We start from the raw sequence: 20,855 nt of genomic DNA, 5'->3' as shown, positions 1-20,855 counted from the left end.
ATGGGTTTATAAACATTAGAGGTTGTCAGCACATAAACATAACATAAAGCATGCCTTACATGTCGCAGATCTACACCCCGCAGCATTTTTGGTCATTCATAACTCTTCCCAAGTTTCGTCAGTGCCAGCGTTATTGAAAACAATTGTTCAAAAACGGATCGATAAAGTTCGATAAAGATCTAGAGAGTACTGATAAGAAACTGGTCCCAAGTATCTGATCTCTTCACAAATATAAAATGTTCTATTTCGATCTAAAGACGTGATGCGTTCTGCACATTGATTGCATGTGTCTCGGTGCAGCTATCGTTCCCGCAAATGCGATCAAACTTGGCATGCATGATATGCAAACAGGCTACGCTTTTACTTGCCCTAACATATGCTTAACACTAATAAACTGCCGATTTTTCTTCCCGATCGCATGGACTGTTGCATGATTAACAGAAGAAACTATAACTGAAATGGAATGGAATTGTTTTCATGGTTGCATAAACTACATTGATTTCTGCATCAAAGTATCATTGCACCGATGTCCGTTTTCAGCCAGAGATGTGGATTTGTTAGTCTTGTGTTTAGTGCACTAATCAATTGTATTCATTCCGCCTGATGGTTTCATTGTTTAATTGTAGGTTTCTGTTTTTGAGTTGCAATTATTGAAAAAATTCATAGTTTCCATCAACAATTTCCAGTATTCAATTAAAACTTCGAGTTTCAAATCTTGATTTCCAGCATTCGGTTCAATGCATTCTTGTTTTCGATACAACAATTTGAAGAACTAAATTCATTGTCAAAGAGAGTCGTTGTCTGTATCAGATAAACACGTTTATCGACAGGTAGTCGAACCCACGACCTCCGTGGTGATAGGCGTTGATGTAAATTTCGAATCTCAGTCTTACCACTGCGCGACTCTTGACAGCCATAAGATTTGACGACGAGGAAGGCCGTAATATGAATAATGTTTGGAGGTAAAATGAATTCTATTCTTCTATTATATTTCTAGGAATATTATGTAATTTTTATCATTTTCTTGTCCGTAGGGCTTGGGCATGATGACCACCGTTACCTTACCAGTCTACGACAGAGGTAGCAATTCATCTGTATGTATAGCATTTGCAAAATCATTGCAATACTAGTAAACTTTTTTTGTAATAGATTCTTTTCAATGATGTAAATATCACGTATACACCTGTACTGAAAACATTTTTCATTCATGAAGAATTAGTGTAATATCTTCGTACATGTAAAAACAATTGCAAGTGATAATCATATCATGCTGACATCTAAAGTCTGTTTCCAAGGACATTTCAGATATTTCACTCTTGGCAATACTTGTTCACTTTCAGAATAATCAGACCATTTTGGGTGTGATGGGTATTGATGTCACTACGAAAGAGATGGAGGCCCATGTTCCAATAGAAAAGGTAAGAAACCAATTGTAACACACTACTTGCGGTTTCTATAGTCCCACTCTCGATGAAATTGGTCATTAATTGCTGTATATGGCTCGTTCTTGGCAATGTGTGGTCTGATTATGGCAAAATGGCAGAAAAGTGTGTAAATGGAATGATATAAAAATAGAGCGCAAAAACTGTTGAAATGTAGCATACGTTTTGTCGATATTGTTATTCAAAGCTAATCGAGACCTATGAAAATATTTCAGCTTGGACCCAATGGTTATGGATTTTCAATCAATGCAAATGGCTACATAGTCTTCCATCCAGATCTCAAGGCCCAGAAAGGCTGGCTGAAGGACCCTCCCAATGTTGACTTCCTCGAAATAGAGGTGGGAAATGAAGAAAAGGAAGAGGTGAGAAGGTTATCATTCTGAGTAATTATTTTCACCTTTCTATCGGGTTCAACACCACCAACTTTAAAAAGCAGCTGCTTACATGTTTAATACTCGTGTTAGTGCACTTGATGAGAGAATGATTTTGGTCAAGCTTACCTCCTTATCTGACTTTTATTGTTTTTTCAGCTTCGTAATGACATGATCCAAGCTAAGGCGGGGGAGCAACTTCTTGAGACATTCGTCATTGCAAAAGACGAGGTATGCAGCTTTGAAACACTAATACAGTTGGCTTTTAAGATAAAAACTATAGAAACAGATACCGGTAATATTTCTTGAGATGGTCAAACATTACTCAAGAAGGCTGGTGAAATGAATGTGGCCTGAAAAAAATTATATAAAAAGACGCTTTTTTCATGAACCTTTCTTTCACTTTCAGCTTTATATACGTAAGAAGCAGCGATACTACACACATCAACCTATCCCAAACACAACATTCAGGTAGGCTTGCATATATTCCAATAACTTTGCTCTACCAAACTGGTACAGCCAAAAAAAGTCCTGTACATGTACAATTAATGCACTTAATGGACCAGAAAATAAGTGACTGTGAGTTACATGGTCATGTTCATTGGTTGTAATTTATTTTCTTCCTCTCTTTCTTGACCCTGTGTCCTCCCATGTCTCACTTCAGTATTGGTATTGTAACTCCAAAAGGATATGAAAAATACATAACAATCCGAAAGAGTATACCAGACGGCACCGAGTACTTGGTGTCCAATGATGCAGGGATACTCATCGCACCGTGGTGAGTAGTCGAAATAATTTCCACCCGAATGAAAACTGCAAACTTTCATGATACGACTCTTTTATAATCACACCATTACAAATTGAATTACGAAAGATATTGTAACGTATTAAATATATTTTAATACAAAATACTTGGTGTGTTTTTGTCCTTGTTCAAGGCAATGCTTGTTCAGTCTAATTATATGTAAATTTTACATGAATGCTTTAAAAGCATACTTATAAGCCCGAATTTTATAAAATTTATATAAATAAAAGGGTTACAAGAGATGTTTTGACTCAAATTTTAACTGAAAGTTCAGTGTAATGTTGTTTTTTTATTAGCCATGCTTGTGCATGATATTTCAGTAGACTCCAGCGCAACAGATGAACTTTCCCGTTTTTGAATTGCAGGGACTATTGTGTTAATATATCAAAGTCCTTATTTGAGGCAAATGGGGTGGATGCGGTGGACATTCTCATCAATGCTACCAATGATACACCGAAAAAATGTGAGTAAATGCCTTGACTAAGTACGTTTGAGCCATTATGATGTGCAAGTTGGAAAATGCCTCCTACTCGTGTAAACCAACATCAAAATTGATCTAAAGCCGTCCACTTTTCTACGTTTACTGATGTTGAGGAAAGAGGCATCGAGTAATGATTTGGTGTTGCAGTTACTAAAATTAGTGAAGGGGTATTCTTTAACATGTTTAAGGTAACATCATTTTAGTAACTTACCGGTGAGTTGTTTTTGAACAAGCGGACCAAGGTACACAATATCTTGTCCAAAATCAAGAGCATGATATAGTCTAGAGAATGTACATGTAGGCCTACTTCTCCATAATTATGACTGTTAAACTGATACTACCTGATAACATATTCCTTTTCAGGCATTATCACCATACTCGCACACAAATCTGCAGCATAATAGATACCCGGTACTTGAAAATTCACTTCTTCTTTCTCTGTTCAGTATTTTCGGAAAATAGATTCTACATGTTTTCTTTTTCCAGGTGACTCCCCCATACTCCGCCATCTCTATTGGGATGCCATGGCCACCAAGGGAATGGAGCCTGTTTGGAAAGATAACGATAAGTTGTGAGCATTTCTTTAACTTTCCAGTTGACTTAAAGGTCATGTTGAAATTCCTCCAGCTCATACATAATCAGAACTAGAACTTTTTGAAGTCTTTCCCTTGGCCAAAGGAAGGTCATTTCATTATCACTTGTATTTGAACTTTCGGGGTCAGGCGTAAGTTTGACATAACGTATGATTGAAAGAGGGTGTATAAAACATCGTTGGAGTATTTTAAATGTTTTACTCAGTGCTGTGTCTGGTTGATTTATCAAATCATCAATTGTCAGCATTTATATTTGTGTTTTTATTGTGCTGTTTGTCTTTTTCAGTGAAAAAGAGATAGATTCCTTCTTTGCTGCAACAAGTGGTGGTCTCCTGAGGGTTTACCCGATTAAGTAAGTGTGCTGAAGGAGAAGTATCACGAAATAATCAGAAAGCTGGGCGAGAACTACTGTTCAGTATTTAACAGGTTTCATCTGTACAGCGGACGCTGCAGATATACACCAGGAAGTGTACTCAATATATGGATGGTAGAATATCTTGTAAGGCGATAAAATACCTAAACCCTGTATCTACCAAATTATTAGTCAACTCGTTAGAAAATCACATACCGCCGCCCGCAGGTCTGATTGATTATCAATTTTTCTTTTTTAATTCCATAGTGCAACAGGGGAGTATGATGTCTACCGAGACCCGCACAAGTCAGCATATTTTCACCGCATTCTGGACGATCCAGAATTAACATTATTCATACCACCATATAGTACTTCAGGTAAGAGAACATTAGAACTTCTCTTAATACCATACGTGAAACCTCAATCCTTTTTGGCTCACCGTTAGGGGAGTCTATACGATAGCCCTGTGTCCGTCGTCGTCCGTATCCTGTGTGACACGTTTCTTAACCGCTTGCGCTATGAACTTGAAACTTTGTACACATGACCTCCTAGGTCAGAGGTACTCTGACACTGAATTTCAGTCCGGTCTGGTTCATTACTTTGCCACCAGGTGGCCAAAACTGAAAACATAAAAAGTGTGATATGTCTCCTATTAAAGAACCGTTTTCAATAAAACTTTTATGGTAGGTACTCCTAGCAAGGATACATCACATATCGTACGGGTTTTTGATTTGACGTACTTTTCAAGGTCACAGAGGTCAAATGGCGTAAATTGGCCGTTAGGATGTAACTATGGCACGTTTCTAAACTGCAATGACTATTGATCCCAAATTTGGTACACATGTACCCCTTAGTCAGGTGATCTCAGGGACCGAAGTTCGGTCCAATATGAGTCACCACTTGACCACCAGGGGGCAAAATCCAAAAAACCTTAAAAATGTGATTATTCCTTAACTTCTTGCCCGATTGCCACCAATTTGATATCATGGGTACATCTAACCACCATACAGTATATGTCACACAGGTTTTTAATTTGACCTACTTTTCAAGGTCACAGAGGTCAAATGGCGTAAATTGGCCGTCAGGTCGTAACTATGGCACGTTTCTTAACCGCAAAGACTATTGATCACAAATTAAGTACATATGTACCCATTGGTCAGGTGATCTCAGGTACAGAAGTTTGGTTCGATCTGATTTGCCGTTTTGCCTCCAGGGAGGGCGCCAAATCCAAAATTCTTCAAAATGCTATTATTCCTTAATTACTTGCCCGATTTGCACCAATTTTATATCATAGGTACATCTAATTCTAACAACCATTCAATGTGTCACCCGGGTCTTTTTTGATTTGACCTACTTTTCAAGGTCACAGAGGTCAAATGTACTGTAAATTTGCCATTTTGGGGAAATTGTAATTGGTTGGACCTACATCAAACCTAACACTACATAACACAATACCATACTCTTCATCCATCTTTCCTCCACATGAGGTGAGCACAATGGTCCTGGCCATTTCATTCCTTTCTCAATTGTCCTACCTATGCTTATCACACATTAACTCATTACATAGAGCTCATTTCCATGTACGACCAATTTACAGAACCGTAGCTGGAGAGGGCAACTGCCCCTTCTTTCCCAGACGTCACAAAAAACTTTTGACTACGATTTGTCCGATATAAATGCAAATATAGTTAAAAGAAAGCTACCGGTACTAGTGGGCCTGTTCCCATAAAATGGTGACCTAGTAAAGGGTATTCTAAATTTCCTTTCACATCACATCACGATAACGATTATGATCGTTTTGTCATACTTTTACAGTGCCTTCAGATCCAAATGCAACAGCACCAGCAATAATGGCCGTACGTGCTGCCACTCTCTTTAGGGAAAAGTTCAAAGGAGCCGCTGCGGGTATTAAAATCAGGAGTGAGACGATCAAGAGAATGTTGCTGTCAGACACCGTCGGATACTGCAACGATCAGGACAAGACTGTCTGTTATCTCATTGACAATGGTGGTTTCATGGTCGCCACTAACCAGGATGATAAGGAGATGAAGGTAAATATGTACCTAAGCCTGCCTTGACTAGACTCGCCCGGCAGTCCTTTTCGTCTTCCTTTTCATCGGCCTTCTCACGGGAGGGAAGGAGGCCGATCCACTGCGTCTGGAGTGAAGCCTACGCTACTTCGCCTCCTACAGGTTTTAGAAATATAATGTTGCAGACATCGGAAGCTGGTTTGCCAAAAAAATGCAGCTGCTCACCATTTATACCATGTTAGTACATGTAGAAGCCTAAATTGTGTTAGCTGATGAGGCAATGAAACCAGCGTCGGTTGGTTCGTGCACTGCAGCACTACATTATCTTAAGAAATGTGTATAATCTTTCTATCTTTGTTCCAGATTGGTCAGTTCTTAGGTCAAGTTGACCCGACGTTGATGACCTTTCTCTATAATGAAAGTGTATTTGATAGGTGAGTAACAGAATAGATTGTAGTGTCATCAAATCCAGTATTTTTTTATCTTCGTAGATTTTGCAATTAATTTCTTTTGATTTATTTGCAGAGTTATTCACTATGATTACCAAGCGTCATGTCCTAAAAAAGATGATTTACCTAGCGCCGGTCCAAGATCTATTTTTATTGTAAGTACTGGTATGTTATAGGTATGGTGATCAAGGCTGCAGATTTTAAAGTGTTTAAAGTGTTCATGACCAGAAGCTGTCATGTTGTTGGATTAATCAAAGTATAAGGGAATTTCAAATAGCGCTTTTTGTCCTCCAGGAAGCAAATGGTAATAATTTAACTTTCTTTATTTCAGCCCTCCATTCCATTTTTTGAACTCCTGTCCATAAACTGGTGGACTAGCAAAGTAGCATGGTAAGACTTATATTGTGTAAAAGTATTATTACACGTGAACAGAAAAGGAAAATTAATAAGACATAACGAGAAAAAAATTCTGTAATGGAAACCCAACATCAAGAAGATCGTTGAATTTGTTTCATCTGTATACCGCGCTGGTTGATTTTGACAAGCGTTCTTTTTCATTTTAAGAAGTTTCATTTTGTTTTCTTCCAGGGCATATGCTAGTTTTAATGTGTATAAGTGAGTATTAATGGCATATTTTTAATAATCATTACGCTCAAACGCTATTAAGTAAAAAATAACGATGTCGTTTATTCGTAGTTTTCTCCTTTTCCATATATGTTCCCGTCTCACTGCTCACAATTATTCAAGCGAATATTCATAGTTACAAAATTGACGATCAAAAGGCGAACAAATATACAATGGTTGATCTTATATAAGGTATTCTATACGTATTTACGTCCTGTGTTTTAGTAAAGGCTTTGGGGGCTTGTGTTATGATATTTAACCAAGTCTGGTCATGCCATGTCCACAACTTCTCCCGGAATTGCAAATTTGACTTGCGACTTGTATTTTTGTGTTTTTTTTCATCACATAAAGCCCACTCGATATATCCACAATATTCAAATAATCAAAAAAGATAATTTGAAATAATTTATTTTCAGTTGGCTATTTGGAGATCTAATGTATACAGGTAGGTGGATTCAATGTCTTTGGGTCGTATTTCAAAACATGAATTCACGTGATACAAATATCAAACTGATTACTTACCCTGCAATAAACTGCTAATGTATATCCGCAGTTCACCATCCGAGGTAATTTGGGATGTGACCGAATATTTATGTATTGGAATTGATCCGCAATGTATCAATCAAATCAAAATTGACCCTTTCAACAACATCCTCATAACTTACTCTATTAGATGAAAGTGATTATACTATGTGGTACAGATACAAGGGCCTCTGTTGGTAACATAACCAAAGGATATTTCCGAGGAATAAGATATTTACGCAGCTCACGATGAAACGAGTGATAATCTGAAACAGGATCTAGTGATCTCAGTTGAGCTCCGTTAGCTCAAGAATGGATAATTTCTGTCATGGTTTCTTTAGTCGAATGATTGACTGCCTACACGCATCCTGATAACCCAAAAAATATCAAAATACATATTTTGTTCTGTGACTCGATACCTTTAAAATCAATTTTGCTTGATCTGAATTAATTCGTCCAGGTGTTTATGCAGCAGACATGGATGAAGAAGTAGCAGACAATGTTAGCTGCATCACCAGAGGGGCGCACTATTACTTCACAGATTTGGGGAATAACATTTACCAGTCTACCATTGAATGTGATAATTGCACGAGGTAAGTCCTATCAATTCCATATCATGGTAGGTGTTAGAAAATGTGTTGTCAATGTGATTTTGGCGTGAGATACCAGTGCCATTTGCATGGTGCTCTAATCCTTCGTTAATCGTTTTCTGTTCATATACAATCATCTATCTTCCTTTTCAGGCAATATTATGCAGCTCGACTGCTCAACACTAACTTAATGTTAGTCATCACCGAGCCCGAGTGCTTTGAATGTCAGCATATTCCGCCTATTCAAGCTCCAAAGGAAGATATCTTTTTTCAACCAATTAATTATTGAGCTGGTTTAAGAAACTGACGTAAACCACTTAACTAAAACATTGTCCGACGCCCCACCCCCTTGCACACTTACAAAAAAAGCCTGGACTAGGTTGGCGTAAGCAAATATTTCCTTCAAAATTCCTTGAGAATCTCTTTTTTGTTTCACTTAGTTTCATTAGCATGTGTTTGGTTGTATTTTCCTTAACTGTTATCACATGGCGGTCCTGATATTTGCAAGGTGCGTCCTCGGTACAGGAAGAGGCCAGGGGACTGCCATAGCTGGGATGCTGCTGTAAGTATAGCGTTGGTACCAAAGGATACATCACGAGCGTCGTTGCGCAGAATGATGTTAAAAGACCCATGTACTTTGTTTTGTTGGAGGGGATCGCTCGTTCCATCATTACCACGAGTGCACGGGCGGAAGAGGACAGTAAAAGACCAAACCTATTCTGTTTTTCTCCACCGTACTTTGTTTTCTCATATAAACAGCGATTACCGGTATTTTGGAATCGAAACTATCTGCTGCAGGTGTACATGTATGTAATAATAAATACTTCCGCTTCCAAACAACCATTTTGCATGTTTGCATTGCCAAAATATCCATGAAGTGGGATGTAACGGAATTGTATTTGAAGAGACCATGAGGAAACCAGCCCTGTAAAAATTATCTCCTAACCATCCCCCACCAACGGGGTGCTTGAAGTTGGAGGGCGACTAAATATTTTGGCCGGGTCTATTTGGCAAGCGGCTCGCCGAACAGGCATCTTTTTTTTCTAAAGGCGTTTCACTGTAACTCCAGTGTTGCTGACCGTGTTGCCACGAATGATAATGAGCTCCTGGATGGTTGAATATGCATGAGTTCGGCTCTCCATCCAGGGCAGAAAAAAGGCGCTGTTTGGTAAGCCGGGCTTGCCAAATAGTCACTTCCAAATATTTTACAGGGCTGGTTTCCTCATGCTTATCTCACTACTATTTTGAATTAACCGTAATCAATTAACCTTTATTGTTTCAGGAAAATACAACGGATTGTGGTGCTTGTTCGAACGTACGCGGGTCCTTCATCATCGTCTTCTTCGTTTCTCTTCTGGCACTCATATCCCTACGTGAGACGTGATAGCTAATTCCTGCCAAATAGATTAGTCATGATCATTTCTGGTGTGCAGTTTGGTAATGGCATGGTTACCTCCTATGGAGCACCATTTGGTGAAGCGTTGTGCGATAATGTGATAAGGAATTCCAAGGCCAGTACATGTTGACAGATTTTTGTCACTGGGTGTGAAAAATACCTACAGGTTGGCCTCGAGGCAAAAATCTGCGAAAAGGAGTTGATAGTGTGTGGGTATTTCTCATTGCATAATTTTGGTGTGAAACTTATTTCTATTAAACTGAACAAGCTGGCAGTTAATTGACTCAATCTACTGGCCAATCTTGAATCATGTTGCCGTTAATTTTAACCCAAACAAAGTGAATAAGTACAACTATGGACAAGACTAAGCTAATGAATCTTTTGTCGTGAATGCATGCATCATTTTTTTAACCCAACCGATGCCAAACTAGGAGTTTTCATAAAACCATGTTCATATATGTATGTATCTTAAGTTTTACTCTTTGCACTGTAATGAAATTTATAATTATGCAATGTAAAAAAGTTTGGGTGTATTGTATGTAGATTTCTTCCTCGCACTGGTCCGTGTTGCCATTTTAGAATTTCAGGGATGGTGTTGTCAGCTTTCTTTTTGACTATCCCCTAAATAATGTACCTCCTAAGACACCTCCATGAATGGGTAGCAGAAGTTGTAATTATTGGTGTCCGTTAAGTTATTTGATCTCAGTTATGTATTTCGTTTAAAGAAAACCAATTGGTATACATGTGACCGGCATGACTGAAAATTGAAATAAACTGAGTCGCAGTCCAGTATGAAACTAGACACTTTGAAGATATTTTCAATTCAAATGACTGCAAAATTGGTTTGTCAAAGTGGCGACAAGAATCCCAATTAAATCATGAATTTTGTCTTCCCACATCTTCCTGTCTCCCTAAATATAGGAAATATATGTTAATTCCTTCGCAGCATTGATCAATTTGGGTCTTCACTCCCCTCCCCTCCTCTCCTCTCAAATTAAATTTTTTAAAAATAAATTCTTCCTTTGAATGATTTAAAACATGCGTTTCGTGAAGTGACTTGTACCCATGGACGGGTTATTAAGTTCGACTACAGTTCAAACACCCACTAACATCCGGTTAACCCTTTCGTCCTCTGCAGCGCGTGCAATGATTTGTGAGGTGATTCAAGTTCGTATACCATGCAGTTAAAGCCGGAAATAGTCACGCCCGGAATCCTTTGGCGGACGTCCAAGGCGGTAACCAATTGACGCGACATTATTGCGTAAGAAGATAATTGTGTTGGCAAAAGACTAGTCCAATCTTTTGTGACTGGTGAAATTGAGAGTGCACTTCTCCCCTTTAAAATTCGTTGGAGAAAAAGGCGGGCGGGTCTATTGTGGGCCGTAACCGGTAGAGTGTTTTTCATATCGCTCTGGCCAAAGGTACTTAGTTGAACTCTGGATTGTAACCAGATCACATTTACCAAAAGGTGTTGCACAGGCCAACCAATGCTGAAAAAACAGAGTATAGCTCTTTCATGCTCTCAACTAAAACCGGCTACTCAGGGCTGTGTAACTTGTGATCACACTATTACAATTCAGTGACAAGAGGTCAGCCAAGTACCTTTGGCGAGATCTATCTGAAAAATACTACGTACACTTTCGATTTGACACCGAAAGGCACTCCTTTCAGTTCCTATCGCCCATCGGTTTCACCAGCCACGAAGATTTCCGGCAAGTCTATTGCGGCCCGTAACTATTTGAATTACCACACTGATGGTGCATTAAAAATTAGAGGACCAGGGAAGCATGCGTCATGCATGTAGTCTGTCTGTTGCCGCTTGCCATCACCAACACCTACCTACTGAGATATAGCAGGCAAGTAAAAATAATTTTTTAGTTTTCGTCGCAATCCACTCCGATATTGGCCGCCGCCCCATCATAACACATGGCGTTTTAAATCCGATTACACATGCGCTACCCGTGCTAACAGCATTTCCGTTATATGAGTAAAAAAGCGTTTTTTTGTGAGTTCATGAATTCCGAGTGTATGATAGTGTTGGTAGAATAATCTGGTTCTTTCTTGCTTTTTTAATGCAGTAGTTAATGCAAACCCTCTGCATGTATCCCCACTAATATTGTGTCAGAGAAATCCGACCAGTAGTTTGCGCTCCAGAGCCCATAACACAAGGTTCGCATTGACCGCTGTATAGACAGTTATTGTGACATTAAGAGTGTATTTTTGAGCCATTTGCATTGCGGAGAGTTTAATTTTACATTGATGTTAATATGGAAAAATGTACATATAGTAATTCCTTTTAAACTGGAGCTATTAGTTATTAAGTATCATCATTGTTCAGGCGTTCTTTGCAATTTCATAAAAAATATGAGAAAAAACATAAAATTTGTCTCTATCCAAAATATGAAGAAAAAAAATCATCTGTATATAGTTGTATATACGATTGAGAAGAGTTTTTGAAGTACAATCATGAGTGTGTGATAATTTGTGATGATGCGACAGGATGATTTCCTGTGTGTAATGACAGTGGGGATTTCTACTGTATTAAATCTTCTCAAAAATCATCCAAACTGAAGGTGTATGTTCACCGTCGCTACAATAACGGGTTGACTAGCTTGGCCCGGAACGAACTCCTTTATAACTGCGAGGCCTAAGTCCTCCATCTGTACCAGAGAAAAAGGGGATTTCATCACTGGCATCATTTAAATGTATAGTATGTTATACCTCATAATCGAATTGCCAAAATGACGTCTTATCAGTGTCCGTGAAAGACTGAAGGTACGGTACAATGTACGATGAATTCCGCGTTTTTTTATTCCTTTCACGCGCGTTATCAATACCGACATTATGCAGTTCCGGTATCCTCCCTCTGGTGCTTGGAGTTTTCTGACGACTATGTTGTTTCACACTTGCAAAACGATAACATGGTAATCTGTCCCCTGCCGGTACTGTTATCTGTCGTTACCCGTGAGGTCAGTATATCGAAACTGTACTACGAGGATGATAGTATAATATGCTGATGATAATACTACTATACAGCGTGTATCTATAAAAAAATTATGCTCTTTAAAAATCTGTGGTTGTATTGTTCATTTTTGAACACTTGGAAAATCTACAGTTAAATTAAGTAAAGACACTATCCTCCCAACCAAACCAGTCCTAAAGGCTTGCCAGATTTACAGGGTGTTGCAAAATAAACATCTGCTGTCAATTCTTTTAAAGTGTGTCATTTCTATTGATACTCTCATTGTAAAATATCTATTTGTATATAATTTGTTTAACCCAGGATGTAAATGACGCTTTTAAAATAATTGTTATCCAAATCTGTGGCTTTTTAAAAAGGAAAGCTACGGTATATGTTTTCATGTTCTTTGTATAGAGTGTATCTTGTATAGTTTGTGTATATAATGACATTGTTGACATGTGTATAAGTTGATGACAGTGTACAGTTTGTTTTGACAGTATATGTCCATGACAACGCGAAGCTGATTGTCGATCTTTGTACTCACCTGAATTCCTACTTTAATGCAAAGTGTGTTATAATGGTGGTATAAGGTCACTATATGTATTTCCTTCGAAAAATAGAGGTCAGTTCCATAATTTTCAAATCATGCTGATTCAGGTATTTATCAAGCGTTGGCCATGAGTTTCAAGTCATTGGCACTGAATAATCTTTTTTTCAGAAAGTCGATTGCAAAATTTGAGATAGTGTTGCGGGTTAAGGATAGGTTTAACCTAAGTTGAATTCTGTTTTTGTACTCTTCTTCGGTAACTGAAAAAGGCTGTGACAGGTCTAGATTTTGTGCTATGACACGCAAAAATCAAGTTGTGCGGTTTCATTGACAATATCAGTAGGGAACTGGGCTGAGCTTTCATAGAGAATCACATTGGTATGTGACTTATGAAAGGGAGACTTCTGTGCTTTAAAATGGCAGGTTCTTTTCGTCCATTCAGTCCTAAGGGTTTGAATCACAACCTGTGAAAATTGTACATCTCTGGAAACTCAGAATTATGTCAGTTTGAATACTACAATATAGAATGTAATTAACGAACAAAGTCCTCTGAATATAACGAAATTCCCATCAAAACCACGGATGCACAAGATAGAGGCCTTCACGCATCATGCAATACATTTTGTTTCAAAAATGTGAATATTGAACCTGGAATTCACCCTTCTTCCGACACCCAGTAAAACCAGTTGTTTGTTGTGAAATTTTCATTTGTTCAATTTGAAATCATGAATTAATAAAACTGTGTACAAAATTACACCACTATTAGTTCTGTCCATCTGTCAGATGACAAAGTATCTTGAAAACCTTAGCTCACGTGACAAAATGGATAACAAAATTCGAATAAAAGAAAAAAGGTTTCGCGACAGCGCGTGCATGTCGCCGAGTTCGAACGTCACCCCGATAGTACAAAGCAATGCCATTTTTATTGTCATTGCAGTAGCGGGGTAATCGATTTGTGCCAAGATGATGAGCTCCAGGCAGCGCGTGTCCATGCATTCATCCACACAAAATTATCTGTACGGAGGCCTCAGTTGGGATTAACATCGGAGTAGCATGATAATTCAGTCAGATTTTTAATTTTCCATTTTAAGTATTTGAATAGGCTAGAGAAAATATTTTGACCATAAACCTTTAAAAAAATGGCCGGGTCTATTTGGCAAGCCGCTCGCCGAACAGGCATCTTTTTTTGTCCTGTTTGGAGAGCCGCTTGCCAAACAGCACTAAAAAGCCACCCTGTTCGGCAAGCCGGGCTTGCCAAACAGGGCAAAAATACTACCCTCTTTGGCGAGCCGGAGAGGTTACAACATGTTGGCCAATCAGAGAAAAGTGACGTCATATTCGAATTTATATGCGCATATTTAACAATGGCCGACTTCCTGCTCTCGATTCAATTTCTGTTACTAAACTCGGGGTTTGGTCAATAATCCATGAAGAAGCATGTACATGTACATGACTGTATGGATTTACAAAAAAAGTCATAAACGTGATTTGACTGATAAGCATGTTAAATGCATTAGTGTGCATTTCTAAAGGCGTTTCACTGTAACTCCAGTGTTGCTGACCGTGTTGCCACGAATGATAATGAGCTCCTGGATGGTTGAATATGCATGAGTTCGGCTCTCCATCTAGGGCAGAAAAAAGGCGCTGTTTGGTGAGCCGGGCTTGCCAAATAGTCACTTCCAAAAAAGATTAATTATCGAACCGCCTTTGTTCTGATATGTTAGTGCCCACCGCACTTGCGGAAGTACAGGCCGACCTTGGCTTTCAAACCTGGGCGCGTGACTTGGCACAAGTGTGTTTCCTGGTCACTATTAATAGATCTTCATGGCATTATATACTATCGAAAGGCAATCCGGGCGATATTGGTTTGTTGACACCTTACAGATCATAATAACGATACCAGGGTATCCTTTCTTCCATTGCGTATTGGGTGCAGCACAGAAAAGTCCCAGTGTTTAAAGATGTACATGATTGATTGTATGTGTTAATGACGGGACTGTAAAAAGCCAAATTTTCGCGCCTTTCTATTTGAAGATTCGCGAAAATATTCTTAAAGACAGTTATTTTCATGAGTTTCAATTTAAGGTGAATAATTGTGAAATTCCTTTCGGCTTTTAGAAAATCTATGTTGGTTAAAGAAAGGTAGCTTGGTCGTTAACGCAATCTACGACAGGTTTGTAACAATGTTACAATGAATGTAGGCATTGTACCATAAATTTAAACCAAATGTGAGATGGCCATAAATGTATCCACTTCATTTAACCGCAGACTTAAGACATTGTAACATTGCCATGATTGCATCCTCTTCATTGAACCGCGGATTCAAAGCTGCATGTAACGTGGCCGTAAATTTTGTATTCTAGTCATTATCAACTGATTTCAAATTTCACACTACATGTACATGTAGCTTGATTTTACCGTTTACACCTTTTACAGCAAATCCAAATCATTAAAATTGGAATGGGTATTGATATATATCGCGCCTTTCCTCGATGATGCACCTTTTTCACCAGCCGTGTTGAAACAAATCAACACCCTGTTAACGGTTTTTTATTTTTTGTTTTCATATGCATGTAGGCTAACATGTGACGACCTTTTAATGTTATGAATAACTATCTCTCGCCTATAAATCGTACTGCGATTCTCCGTGCGCCAATTCGATTACATGTATTACCTCATGGCATGACAGTTCAATTAAACTCGGAACAGCTGATGTTGTCTTTGATTGGCTGGCATAAGAAAGTCAGCACCCACCCGGTTCACCATGACAACAATTAAACATATCAGAGAAAAGGTCACCAGTCGAGTTTATAGTCGCAACTACTCTATATAAAGTGACGCATTTGTACGATGCTGTCATTTGCTTCAGATCCGCAGGGATTCTCTGAGACATTCCGGTGGCAAGACCCCCAAACCCTCGCATCATCAAAACAAAGAAAAAGCACAGATATACTGGTACGGAAACATCTGGCACGTCTTTTAAAGAATTTAATTTCGACCGGTATATCCGAATCAAGAACATCCGAAACAAGAGGACGTCACCCCGAGGATGGAACCAGTCGTCTTTTCTTTAAGGATTTTGATTAAGTCCGGTTTTATTCGGTTTGGAGGCGACGTTCAATGCAAGCCGTATGAGACCAAGAGAACCTTTTGACATTTCTGCGAGTTAGCACGTCACCTTATTTAAAATGGAGGACGAAGGCGCACACTTTGCTTTCACGGTTGTTGTTGGAGCAACATTGATACTGTGCAACATTTTGGGAGTTGTGGTGAACTTCGTCGTGATTCTCACCATCCTGTGCAACCATGCTTTGCGTACTAAATTCAGTAGCATTCTACTTTTACATATGTGCTTCGCAGACTTAGGAGCGTCGTTAATCATCTTACCATTTGTTGAGAGAGCATTCCTCGATGAGTCGTTGACAGTCGATCCAGCATTTTGTTCAGTCTACGGATTTATCGGCATGTTTCTTACCAGTACCTCTATCTTAGGAACAATGGTTGTGAACTTTGAGCGGTATTATTCAATCAAGTGTCCCATGCACCACGCCGGGAACATGACCTTACAGAAAGTTATGTTCATCCTACTCGCTGTATGGGTTTCATCCGCTTTGATGGCTTCACTTCCACTCTTCGGACTGTCTCGGTATAGTTACAACCAAGCAGAGTATATGTGCACGTACACAGTGCACCCATCATACAGAACTGGTGTAGCATTCACCCTCATCGTGGTAACTGGGAACTACTTCATACCACTCTTGAGTCTCCTGTTTATCTCATGCGGGATTTATAAAATCGCTGAAGCTTCAGCAAGAAAAGTTCGTCCAGAACCCTCCTTATTTTTACAACCATCGCATCAAGGACCCTCGACTTGTTCCACCGTTGAAATCAACGGAGAAATGTCCGATCCTCGGCCGTTGGACTCTGGGCTTGGCTCTGGAGATGAACCATTATCTATTGCAGTGAATGCAGTATTTACCGAAGACCGCGGTGACGGAGTGAAATTCAGAGACCACGTGAATATACACCGCCGAACATTAAAAACATTGCTTCTGGTTATCGGTTCGTTTTCAATACTCTGGGGACCACGATTTGTAATACACGTTGTGATGCTATTCCCGGTTGGCTCATCGATTCCGGTTTATATACGTACCCTGGCAAGCTTCCTTGGCTATGTTTCGTTCGTCATCAATCCGTTTATTTACGGATTCAAAAATACGAAAGTTAAAGAGGAATTGCGCGTGAGGTGGACGTTTTTCAAATCCTGGTGTAGTAGTGTCGACGACGAGATGGGACCCGGTACTTCATATTATGCTGCAGAGGAAAACTTTCCAGATGCATCTAATATGTTGGGAGGCATGCCTTCTGGTATCGACTTTCTTCAATTTCTCCGCATGGGAGACCCGGATGATTTATATCTGGACCAAGTGAACGAGCTCCCGCGGATGGTGAGGACTGCTCGCGGCCAGACGTCTGTAACCACGATCAGTGAAGCCGTAAATAAGGAAACACCGTTCAGCTGGACGTCTTCTGCAGTACAGCATATTATACCTAATTCAAATGACCTAGAACTAACATTAAATGTTGGTGTACAACTACCAAATGTTAACATCTGAACAGTTCGATGATATTAACAATCCGAAAGTGATCTACGATATGATGTGCTAACGTAATGCCCAAAGTATCAAAAAGTGCTTGTCTTAAAAAAGGTGCCACTTTGCCTACTGTATTAACACATTTCAGAGTGTTGATGCATGACGTTTCTTACTTATTTCGGTCGTCATTGTCACGTTTTGAGATGTGAGTGTAAGATTACTACATGTATATACGTTAAGATTACTTCTTACATGTACATGTACCTTTAGACAGTTGACTGACCAATACATGTTAATACGTAATGAAGTTTAGGCATCGATGTAAATACGATTAAATGTTTTGTTGATAAAGAAAAAACAGTTTTCATAAACTTTGTGTCTGTATTTTAGTTACTTTTGATAAAAGAACCATTTCAGATGACAGTCGAGCGTCATCTCAACACTGGATGTTAAGATAGACACACCAGTGACAGTAGGTGTTATCAAGAATGAATAAAGGTCGATTACTTATTTTTTCGTGGTGATATCAATAAAGGCTAGTAACAAAATGTACAAAATGAGATGCAAAAAATTGATGTTTAAACCCGTTTCGTCGATCTAGGACCATTTTTGAAGATATTAAATATTGTGCGCATGGTCTCTGATGCCATTGAAAGCGTTCAATTGTTTTGATAGACAATGGGCTGGCGACACCGAGTTGAATGATAATCATGATAATCATAGTTTCATGTTACAGACTCTCCTGGTGTCAATTTCGTCGTACTAATTAGTGAAGCTGTCTCAGATAGGTGGAGTAAATATACATATCAAATTACTTACTAATCTTCATTTACGTGACAATGGTATATAACGCAATATATATTATATTAATTTTAGTTTTACACTATTATGTAAGTGCAAGCTCTAGTGAGCTCACACAACTGTTTGACAGTCCTGGCTCCTCCATCGTGCTGACAACATGATGAGAGAGATGATACAGTCACAGGCAGGCCAGATCAGTCTTTGCTGCTCTGCCAAGTTGTCAACATGACGAGAGAGATGAGACAGTCACAGCCAGGCCGAATCAGTCCTGGCTGCTCCAGCGTGTTGACAGCATGATGAGAGAGATGAGATAGTCACAGCCAGGCCACATCAGTCTTGTTGGCTGCTCTGCCAAGTCGTCAACATGATGAGAGAGATGAGAGACAGTCACAGCCAGGCCAAATCAGTCTTGGCTGCTCTGCCAAGTTGTCTATATGGTGAAGAGATGAGACAGTCACAGCCAGGCGGCATCAGTCTTCGCCGCACTGCCTAGTTGTTAATATGGTGAGAGAGATGAGACAGTCACAGCCAGGCCAAATTAGTCTTGGCTGCTCTGCCAAGTTGTCAACATGGTGAGAGAGATGAGGAAGTCACAGCCAGGCCGAATCAGTCCTGGCTGCTCCACCGTGTTGACAACATGATGAGAGAGATGAGATAGTCACAGCCACAGTACTTCGATCGTTTCTCCTCCGCACGTGCTAGGACGTGTCTGTCGGAGCTGACAGCTATCTCGATGATTAGGACCTCCTTTTCCTTCTCATAGAAGACGAGCATGTCGGGGTGCCGGTGTTTTATAGCCGGGCCCGTGGGGACTTGCGAGTCCCAGAGCAATCTCAGCTTCTTTCCAGAGTACGAGTGGTCATTGGAACCGGTGTAATGTTTTTGAGTGTTTCTGTTTTTGAGTGTTTCCCCTCATTGTTTGGGAACGCTCAAAAATAGATTGACAAGTTTTTCTGTGTATCCCCCCCATTGAAAAGTCGTGGTCTCTCTAGCTGCCTATTGTTTGGAAACACTGACACATGGGAAACAACCACAGATGTTACACCGGCTTCTCAAGACCACATACCGATGGTATCCATCAATATGTGTCTCCTTGACTGATGTAAACAGTACCGGTACCATTATATAGAGGATGTAGGGGCATGCAATGGCTGTATGGGAGGATAGGTCATGCCCCAGACATCAACAATCGGTGATCCTCAATATTGGTCACCATGGCATGCATGCATGCATATCTTAGAATAAATTAACTATGTTGCATATACATGGCTGTATAGCAAAATAGTCAAAATTAGCAAAGATATGCACATGTCACTGTGCTACGAGTATTTGGTCAGCAGGCGTTCGTCTACAACGCGATCACGACCACTTCAAAACGTTGAGCAGATAAACGAAAGTTTGATACCTAACTAATTTCTGAAAGATCAATATTTTGGTTTTGCTAATGTGCCTTCACTAATATGTTCTTTCGTTTTCATCTCAAGAAATATCAACCTTAAAGTGATCTTGATTTTATCGATAGATACCTATTACACCAATTAATATTCTTATGTAAGAGTTTTTTTAATATATTTGTCATAACAATTTTACAATACCCAAAATATGGGTCATACCAGTAGACCACAGGCCTAGTCTACATATAGGCCCCTACTATAAATCAGATACTTGGTCGTGGTCAATTGGACAGATTACCACTCGGAAGAGATTGTCCCGAAGGATTCATTGAACTCATCAACACATCATTAGTTTTCAGTGAAGTGCAACTGTATTCCTAGGTTAATCACTTTGGTATATAGAGAGTAAGATTACAATTAACTCACGTTAAAGTTTGAGTTCCGGGGAGGCAAGACAATGGAGGAGGCGTAGGAAGTCTTGGCGTTGATTTCCAGACGAGTGTCCTACATATTCCTGGATAAATGTGGGAGTATTAGGACCTCTCGAAACAACATGTGTATATATTTGTGTTGACAACCATCGCAGAATGATGCTATATTTATCGCTGTCAGGTATCTCTGAAATAAAAGTCTTGGCTAGGGGCGAAGGATGGGGGTAAGGCTGGGGGTAAGGGGTACACAGCTTGGTTAGAAAGATAAAGCTATTTCGTTAGAACGAGAAGGCTACTCTTCCAGTACTGTATTTGGCATCATACCTCCATAAAGCCTTGATCAGATACCCGCCAGCCCATGCGGTGTTATTTTTTTAAATCTAGATAGACCCAAAGCCATATATTTAACCGCTTGGAAACGACCGACCGGGGGAAGATTTCAGGGCAATAAATAACCCGTAACACTTAAG

The 20,855-nt window shown here is 39.5% G+C and overlaps 1 protein-coding gene across 8 annotated transcripts in view; it reads left to right on the top strand.

The window, feature by feature from the left end:
* LOC135491687 (voltage-dependent calcium channel subunit alpha-2/delta-2-like) overlaps positions 1-13,920 on the top strand; it is a 92,143-nt gene extending 78,223 nt beyond the window's left edge. For all 8 annotated transcript variants that reach the window (XM_064777697.1, XM_064777701.1, XM_064777699.1 and 5 more), the window contains 20 exons: positions 1,035-1,094; positions 1,341-1,418; positions 1,658-1,804; positions 1,973-2,044; positions 2,223-2,284; positions 2,478-2,591; positions 2,984-3,081; positions 3,586-3,670; positions 3,979-4,044; positions 4,312-4,421; positions 5,860-6,095; positions 6,438-6,508; positions 6,600-6,678; positions 6,855-6,913; positions 7,112-7,138; positions 7,564-7,592; positions 8,130-8,262; positions 8,413-8,521; positions 8,747-8,821; positions 9,542-13,920. In XM_064777697.1, the coding sequence (XP_064633767.1) occupies positions 1,035-1,094; positions 1,341-1,418; positions 1,658-1,804; positions 1,973-2,044; positions 2,223-2,284; positions 2,478-2,591; positions 2,984-3,081; positions 3,586-3,670; positions 3,979-4,044; positions 4,312-4,421; positions 5,860-6,095; positions 6,438-6,508; positions 6,600-6,678; positions 6,855-6,913; positions 7,112-7,138; positions 7,564-7,592; positions 8,130-8,262; positions 8,413-8,521; positions 8,747-8,821; positions 9,542-9,643 (1,812 nt within the window). In that variant the 3' untranslated portion in view covers positions 9,644-13,920. The remainder of the gene's footprint in view (positions 1-1,034; positions 1,095-1,340; positions 1,419-1,657; positions 1,805-1,972; positions 2,045-2,222; positions 2,285-2,477; positions 2,592-2,983; positions 3,082-3,585; positions 3,671-3,978; positions 4,045-4,311; positions 4,422-5,859; positions 6,096-6,437; positions 6,509-6,599; positions 6,679-6,854; positions 6,914-7,111; positions 7,139-7,563; positions 7,593-8,129; positions 8,263-8,412; positions 8,522-8,746; positions 8,822-9,541) is intronic.
* The last annotated feature ends 6,935 nt before the right edge of the window (positions 13,921-20,855 follow it).

This window comes from Lineus longissimus, chromosome 7, assembly GCF_910592395.1.
Source record: "Lineus longissimus chromosome 7, tnLinLong1.2, whole genome shotgun sequence".
NCBI lineage: Eukaryota > Metazoa > Nemertea > Pilidiophora > Heteronemertea > Lineidae > Lineus > Lineus longissimus.
The sequence above is the reverse complement of the archived record's forward strand: the minus strand, read 5'-3'. Positions and strand labels throughout refer to the sequence as shown.